We start from the raw sequence: 9,165 nt of genomic DNA on the forward strand, positions 1-9,165 counted from the left end.
ATATTTGATTTTTTGGTTGCATGTGACCTTTAAGCTATGATTGATTATGCATGAAATGGAATTTTTCAAGTCTTTTCATCAAGGGAACAGTTATTCTCTATATAAGATCACACAAATAGGGCTTACTCGAATGATAATCGAAAATATCACTGATAGGAAAAATGATTAATGATCATTCGATATGAAAATTGTGTTATCAATAAGGCCTTCTTTTCAATTTGCACAATACAGCAAATTAAACATTATTTAGAAGCCGGCTGTGAATAAAGTGCTGAATGGGTATATTTTGTGTGAAAAAATTAAACATTTTCCTTGTGTTATTGTGTTGTCAATAAAATCTTCTTTTAAATTTGGTGCTAGAAAAACATGTAATTTTCAGAATAAAATTGATATTTTATACTTATCCTGACTCATGCTTATTGCTTATCTCCTCTTCCTGGCGAAGATAGTGGAATACCTGAAATCCTTTGAAGCTCCTTTCTAAAAGAATTGCACGTAAAATACACTCACCCATGTGTAGCCTGCCTTTTTCCCGCGCAAACGGTCAGGTGACTGACCATGCTCTTTACTCTCCCCTTGTAAATCGCCCGACATGAGAATAATAGTAATTCAGCATGCCTGTGAGGCTGGGCTGGGAGGGCTTTCGTCTTGAGTCAGGATAAGTATAAAATATCAGTTTTATTCAGAAAATTACATATTTTGCCTTATCCTGATTTCTGCTTATTGCTTTCAGAATCCGACGGAAACGGCGGTGGGTCAGGCCACACTGGATTCTGCAGGCGGTCAAAATCACGTCCAATAATTTCCTCCCCCAACGGGAACTTGTAACGGCGATAATTAAGTCCTGCTCTTCTAATATATATGGTAGATTCTGGGGCATCACATCCAGTCGAACTTGTCTACAGCAGAAGGTTTCGTTGACTGGAATGTGGTGACATCAAAAGTAACTAGTGTCCTGCTAGTTTCTGACGCAACTAAATGTCAAGGTATTGTAATCAAGACTAGTAGCGATCCCTCTTCATGTACAAGTATCTTCATTACGGGTAAAGGGTCATAATCACTCATGCTAGTCTGTTTAAGACGTGCACATGGACTTTCCACCATTATACTCCGCTGAGCTTCTGGCTTCCACAAGTCATGTGATAAAATGGGTAAGTGAACTCAATGTCTTCGGGGAACTGTTAGTTGCTGAGCAACGACAAGAGGCCCAAATGGATGAATGCCAGAGACATCCTCCATGGCTATGTCTTGTAGATAATGGTTGGCAAACACTGTGTTTGACTTCCAAAAGCAGTCCTCCATTACAGTTGATAGCGAGCAATTCCTACGTAGTGCTAGTGTAGAGGCCGTGGCTCTGACTTTGTGTGGGTTGGGGGCTCGCGGAGGATCCAATCCTGCTGCTTTATTGGCCCTCAATACAACAGCTCTGATCCACACTGAGATTGTGTTGGGGGATACTTCCATAGGTGTCTCAGTGGCTATAGGGATAAACAGGCGCTTCAAACGTTACCTTCTAGACTTGGTACATATGATGTATATCTTCAGTGCTCTGACTGGACATAATGATAAATCTTGAGTATCATGAGGTCCCAGGATTGAAGATAATGCCGGTATGAGGAATTGTCTATCCAGTTGACCTGGCAGTTGATTTTTCGCAATAAAATCCTATCGTAGACCCAGATGAGCTGTTTGCTGAGTGGTTCAAAGCTCGTGTGGTTGAAGTCTAGAGCATGAATTTCTGACATTCGTGCACCTGACATTCGGGCAAGTAAAAACAGCGTCTTCTGAGTTAGCAGTTCAAATGAGGTCGGATGAAGTGGCTCGTACGCATCACTTGTGAGATGTTGAAGTACAATGTTTAGATCCCATGCTGGAGCTCTAAATCTACACTGTTGACCTTCCAACTTGAAGGAGCGTAGTAAGGCAAGTAGCTCGGGTACATTAGTCAGCTTGGTTCCTCTTTCCACAGGAAACTGAGCTTAGAGCTGCCAAATATGTAGATAATCTAGGGCCTTTCAGACCTCTGGAACATCGTAGGTGACATAAACATTCTGCTCTCTGTGGGTATGTTGCCTTCAACAGTGAACCCTTTCTTTTTGGCGTATGTCTGAAACCGCTTCCACTTGTCATCATAAAGGGTGCGAGTGGATTTCCATAAGGCTAAAGTAACTGCTTCTGCTGCTCTCGCAGATTTTGATACGTTCCACACGTGAAGTTGGAATACAGGTGGGTTGCCATTTGCCTGTTTTGTGTGGGGGTGGACGAGAAGATTTTTCCAATCTGGTAGTTGTAGCGCTGGTTGTCCTAACTCGTCTATGAGTGTTGGAAACCAATGTCTCGTTGGCCACAGTCAGTTGTAGCCTCTTGGTCTGTTTTATTTTCTCGATGACTTTTGGAGGGGGAAACGCGAACGCGTTTAGTCCTTCCCATGGGATGCTGAGAGCGTCTGTTGCCCAGGCTAATGGATCTGGTACTGGTGATACAAACGTTGTTGTCTGTTTGTTGAACCTTGTTGCAAATAAGTCTATTTGCGGCGATCCGAATGTCTGGCTGCTTTCCCAGTGGGATCTTGTAGCCATCTCTCAGAATTTTCATGACATAGTTGTCTTTGAGGATTCTCCAATTTTCCCAGTAAAGTTGAAGACGACCACCCACTTGAGATGGTTGTACGGGAATGGCTGGGGGAGGAAGACTCCAGTTGTTCCGAACCTTATCTTCAATAATGACCTCTTCTTCCACCCCTAGATGCACTGCTGGATGTCTGGGGGCGCTTGTTTCCTCCACGGAAATGATGAAAAGAGGGTGACCTCTCTTCACGAGTGTTGAACTTCTTATCCCACGCTCTTTGTACCCTGGAGAACTTGGACTTGTGGGTGTTACGTTGATTTGTCTGCTAAAGTACTGATGTCAAAGTATCCACAGACTTGATCATCATGACTTCTCGGGAGTCTTGAACAACCGTCCTTGCTACTTCTTTGATCAAAAGATCTTCCCATCAAAAGAGAGTAGGTGCTGACCATGGAACTTGATATAGAGGCTTGGTAAAGTTCTCACTCCATGACACTGTAGACAGGAGACCTTGTTGACGAAGTAGATTCAGTCCCGTAGTACTAGAAGCTAAGTGATCAGCCATGAATTGCTGATCCTTCCTCTGAGTTACAAATGCTGATCATTCTTTCTTCCTCATTGTCAGGATGGCTGAACTTTGCAATGACAGTCTCATTGATGGCTCTCGATCGAGCCAATCCAATGATGGTACGCCTCGTAGTGGTGTCGCTCTGTGCAAGTCTCTTGTCCTCTACCTTGTAAGATTCATTGCGGGCGGGACTGATGATCTTATAAGCTCCCGGCACATGTTGTTGAATTTTGGTTGCTGACTTACAAACGCTGTATGCATATACAAATCCAAATACCATATACAAGCAGAATTTAGTTTAAAAGACCAAAATAAAGGAAGAACTTATCGCCATATCGGGACCCCAGGTACCTCCAGCTGCCCACGTCGGGTGATAAGGAAAGAGTGAAGACCATGGTCAGTCACCTGACCGTTTGCGCGGGAAAAAGGCAGGCTACACATGGGTGAGTGTATTTTACATGCAATTCTTTTAGAAAGGAGCTTCAAGGGATTTCAGGTATTCCACTATCTTCGCCAGGAAGAGGAGATAAGCAATAAGCATGAGTCAGGATAAGTATAAAATATCAATTTTATTCTGAAAATTACATGTTTTTCTAGCACCAAATTTAAAAGAAGATTTTATTGACAACACAATAACACAAGGAAAATGTTTAATTTTTTCACACAAAATATACACATTCAGCACTTTATTCACAGCCGGCTTCTAAATAATGTTTAATTTGCTGTATTGTGCAAAAACATGTCACCACTCACCAGTGATGTGAAATATATTCATTTCTTTCAGATATTTTTGCTCTAAGTTACCTCTCCCATATTTATATACTGATAATTGACTGATATTTATTTAAGAGTTATTGATCTCTGTGATATATATTCAACAGACAGCCCTTCACACAACTCTCATTAAAATGTTTTCAACAGAAACATTCAAACTCTGACATAAAATATTAATGACTAACCTTTTCCATGCCTCAGATTATCTGAAAACTGCCCGTCATATTTCTCTCCATTTGGCCATGTGAAAACCCCACGACCGACTTTCTTGTGGTCCTGAACTTTACCCTGGAAAGTGGCACCAGTCTTGTAGCTCAGTTGGACCTCCTCAGATGTGGCATCAGTTTCCCCTTCAAAGGTCGTGGCTGTGTTGAGGCGCAGAAGTGTCTCTGTTGGTCCGACTGATGACATCTGTTGTCATTGAACAGCAGTTAACAAATCACTCAAATAATCATCCACAAGTGCTAAAAATCATTTCTTAGTTAAAATAATTAGAATATATAGTTTAAATATCTAAGAACAATAGCTCTTTCTTGATATAAACAATTGTGACTCTGAACATCACTTCAACTAGTACAACACTGAAAATAATAGACTTGATGTAGCTGGGTGACAACTAGAGGTGTCGTGTAATGTATATTTCCTACCTTGCACAGCTACAAAAACAGTGAGTGAGTGTGTTAGTATAGTTTTACTCCACGTTTTGTAATATTCCAACATTATCATGGCAGAGAACATCAGAAAACCCATGTGGGAAATTGAACCCAGGTGTTCAGTATGACAAACGAGCACTTTAACCACCAGGCTAGTGCACTGGCCATGGATACAAAAGCAGTTATGTACTCACCATGTATAAATTTCACATGGATACAAAAGCAGTTATGTACTCACCATGTATAAATTTCACATGGATACAATATTATATTTAGGCCAAACCCATTTTATTTCTTGTTTTACAAATTCACCTGCTGTATTTATTCAGGAATAAGAAAAAAAGAAAAGTTAGTTTTCCCCTCTCCAATAATAAAATCCTAATGTTTCTATTTGCCAAAAATGTAAACTTACAAGAACATCTTGTTTAAGATTGTCTTTTGCCCCATATACACTTCCTAAATTGCCAATAGTAAAATACTTTGAGTATTTAGAAGGAATATCACTTTGATTAGTGATTTTATTTTTATTTTTTTCCCCTCCTGCCTTTGGGTTTTTGGAGGACAATAATCCGTAAAACAAGAAATAAAATTGGCCTGGCCTAATCTGGACAAATCTGTATGGTTAAAGACACAAGGTAAAGAGAGTTGGTAGGGCAGGAGAAGAGGTGACAAACATCTTGTCTGGTAATTATTTTCACAACATTTTTAACTCATAGTAAAATACATAATGGTGATTCAAATATACTCTCAGAACATCACACTTATAACAGCATTTAAAATCTAGACTATAATCCAGACTATAAAACCAATTACGAATCGCTGGTGGAGGAATTGTTTCACAAGCATTTCACAGAAGTAGACAGATGACAAGGTAGCTTCTGTTCAGAGTGAACTCTCCTAATCTAAAGCCTGAAAAAGGCAGGTTGGCAAATTTGAAAGTCAAGACAAGAAAACTGCACATTTTTTTCATGAACAGGCAGAAAAATGCTATGATGTGATAGTGTGTCTCGCTTTAAAACTTTGAAAAGATAATATTTTCCTGAATTTTTAAATCCATATTTCCAAATGTGATACACTTTATACATAATCAACAGTATTATAATTTTTCATACCTTTACCGAAATGCATGTTTCTTAAGTTCAAATATAGCTACAATTAGATTTTCACATGTTCATGAGATAAGTTTTAAAGACAATTTGGTGTTTTCAATGACCATGGGTGATGTCTTTGGGTGGGTTGGAGACAGAGAGAAGCAAACAATCCATCATCGTACTTCTAACACCAACAGGATCCTATTTTTGTTATTATATTGTACTTTGACCTGACTGAAAATACTACTGCATTGCCATCATGTGTTTATTCTTCATAATGCACATAAAGTCATTCTGTCACATTTATTGTTGTAAGAGAAACTGTCAGATAGCATATATTGGCATATATACTAACATTTCCTATTCTTGAGGTACCTATGGATGTCGGCTGAAAAATTAATACAAACAGTTCTTATCGTATGAATGCTAGTTGTTTTTAAATGATGAGCCTCCTCCTGCAACATCTGTTTATTAACTGCTTGATCCATCAGGTTTAATATCAATCCGCCACTGAATATATGAGGCATCTCCTATTCTCACTGAAGTAAAGTTTTGGAATATAACAGTCCTGAATTCCAAAGTAGAGTAAAAAATAATCATAACATTGCATGCTGTTGGAAGTTCATGTGCAACCAATTGCTTAAAATATTTAACATGAAATGTGTTGACAAACAGAGCCAGCCTCATTCTCTTTCCACAGAGGTTACTCCTGAGTAATTTCTGTGGGAAGAGAATGAGCCAGCTTATAAGCTTCTATTTTTCATACACCCAGGTGGAATTACAGAAAAAACATGTTTTACTGGTCATAATTCAACTTTCAGATCAGTGACAGTGCTCTTAATCTGTGAGGGCATCCTGACAGAACATTCCCACACTGCATGATTCAGTGTCACTGTGAGGTGCTCAGAGGATGTCATTTAATCAAAAGTCTAAACTCGGTGATTCGAACAGACCTTGCCGCTTCTATACGAGCAAGTTCCATTTATTTTACTCATCCTATTATTGTTGTCAGTTCGATGTTTTCGTGCAGTCAGATTAAAATCCATTTTGCATACCTTAAGTCTGCTATTGTCACGCACGTCAAGTGTTTTTCAAGGTTTATAACCTCAGTGGCTCATTTCACAAGCACCTTGCCGCCATCTTGATAAACAATCGCTATGCGACAAGGGCGGGTAACTCTAAAGAAATTCATAACAGTGGACCACTTTGACTTTTCCAAGAACACGTAGCAGCTCAAGATAAACATCGTACACTGATTATAACCCAACACCACAGACGTAAGGGGTGGATGGTTTTTTTTATATTTTGCTTTGAGATTTTATAAATTTAAATACTAACAGAATTTGGTGACCAAAGACCACTTATTGTATACCACAAAATTGAAATGCACCCTAACGCTAAGATGATCGTAGCTCCCATACTTTAAAATAGACTTACGACTATCGTAGCCCTACGGTCGCTTTAAGGAAAGGGATCCTGTACTACAGAACAGCAATGTTCCTCAAACATTTCGATTTAATGATTATCTGTGATTAATAGTGAATTACTTTTGATTTGGTCATCAACTACGAGGTGTGAATTACTACAAATAGCGAGTCCACTAGTGTCAGGTTTCTGACTTGTTTCATACGGTGTAAGTAGTGCGAGCACACTCTGTTCGCCCACATCTGTGCTAAGCATGAGGGTTCAGTAAAACGAATTAATATAAATGTACCTTGACACACTGTCCTCATTACAGACTTAATCGAATCAGAGGTCGTCATCCCTTTCAACCAATAACTGTCAGGGGTTATCGTCGACTTCTGACGGACCCGGTATCTGACATCACGTGGGTCAGCTTGTTGTTAGACAATTAATATATGTCAGAAGCTTAGTTTTTATTGTAACAGGAATTCAGAAATAAAATTTGAATTAAAAAATATATATTTTGTATGTTACTAGATGCGACATCAGATAAAGAACATCGGTTCCCAAGAAACGTGAAAAATCAGTTTAAGGAGTAAGGATGTGGTTGAAATTCAAAGATAATTTATGTATAAAAAAGTCTTTCAGAAATCTCTTCCTCTCCTCCACTTCCTGTTCTGGGTCCGTTCCCTATCTTCCTCCTCTTATGCGACTTAACCTCCGCCATGCAGATGGAATGTTGCTGAGTGCGGTGTTATACACCCCTGAGACTAACGATCTGACACCTACTTTACAACAGGAACACCCCTCAAAACAATCATTAAGGCCAACGGTAGGAAACACAGTACACAACAACAACACCGTAAAGGCGTCATCTACAACATCAGCTGCAGCTGCGGCAGCAACTACATTGGGGAAACATCCAGACCACTCAACATACGCATTAAAGAACACAAAACCTCCACAAACAAAGGTGACACAAAATCAGCCATTGCGGAACACATCACCAAATTTCCTGACCACAACATCAACTGGGACACTGTCACAACACTTGCTAGCAACAAACATGACTTCAAACAACGCAAACTTGCTGAAGCAGTACAAATCCGCAGACACAACCCAACAATCAACAGGGATCAAGGCGTCTTTGTCTCTCCGGCATTCAACTGCATCATTAACACTAATTAATCCACTCAACCCACTCTGGCCCCCAGTCTTAATTAATCCACTCAACTCACCCTGGCTTCCACCAATTAATCCGCTCATCTCACTCTGGCTTCTGTCAACTCACCCTCTTACCCCCCCCCCCCCCCCGCTGGCTTCAGTCCTTAATCAGCTTACCTCAACACTTCTCTAATGTATTGTTACCTCAAATAGTAATTGTTAATCCTGTTATTGTTGTATTGTCATCACATGCTCATCTCTGCTGTATATATATTGTACTCCCCCTGCCATTCCCCACACGCTTGAAAACGGTATAAGAATCTATACCGAAACGTCGCTACCCTGGAATAAAGAAGTTGATCATCCATAAAAAATTCTTGTCATCTTTGTTTATTGCGGTCTTATAAGAGTCTGACCCATTGATAAGTGAAAGATGAGTGTTAATGCTGATTGGGTAAATGTGATCACCATTCACTTCGAAGCATTTGTACAACTGTAAGCTTTATTCCATGAGAATCCATACAAGGAAATCCTCTGAGATAGATTTCTTATGAAAAGTATATAAAAAAGCGTCTATTGAAATAAATGGTCGTGGCGCTATTGATGAACATGTTTGTAAGTTTTAGTCAACGTTATATTGGCATGACAATAGATTATACCCTTAACCCCCTGGATGCCGAGTTTTTTTCAGGCGCACATTTTCGTAAGGTTTGAAAAGTGAACGTTGTGCGAGATTTGCGCTCGCGTGGTACTGGATCTGCGTACGGCTATAAAATTGCACAGATATGTAGAATATATATTTTCCTATCCGTTGGTATAAATATAACTGCGGCTACCTCAGGGGTTTGAGAAATAGACACTGCTAAAAGTTGTCCAAAACTTTTGTGTGTGTTGAAAAACAGTAAATTTCTCCGTTTTTTATCTTGCAGCAATAAAAGCACTC

General features: G+C 39.6%; 1 protein-coding gene across 1 annotated transcript in view; it reads right to left on the reverse strand.

Annotated features, from left to right (window-relative positions):
• LOC137281903 (ankyrin repeat and MYND domain-containing protein 1-like) overlaps positions 1-6,789 on the reverse strand; it is a 40,085-nt gene extending 33,296 nt beyond the window's left edge. The window contains exons 1-2 of the mRNA XM_067813615.1: positions 6,710-6,789; positions 4,096-4,321 (exon numbers count right to left, since the gene is read on the reverse strand). Coding sequence (XP_067669716.1) covers positions 4,096-4,321 — 226 coding nt within the window. The 5' untranslated portion in view covers positions 6,710-6,789. The remainder of the gene's footprint in view (positions 1-4,095; positions 4,322-6,709) is intronic.
• Positions 6,790-9,165: the final 2,376 nt, after the last annotated feature.

Source organism: Haliotis asinina, chromosome 4, assembly GCF_037392515.1.
Source record: "Haliotis asinina isolate JCU_RB_2024 chromosome 4, JCU_Hal_asi_v2, whole genome shotgun sequence".
NCBI classification, from domain to species: Eukaryota; Metazoa; Mollusca; class Gastropoda; order Lepetellida; family Haliotidae; genus Haliotis; species Haliotis asinina.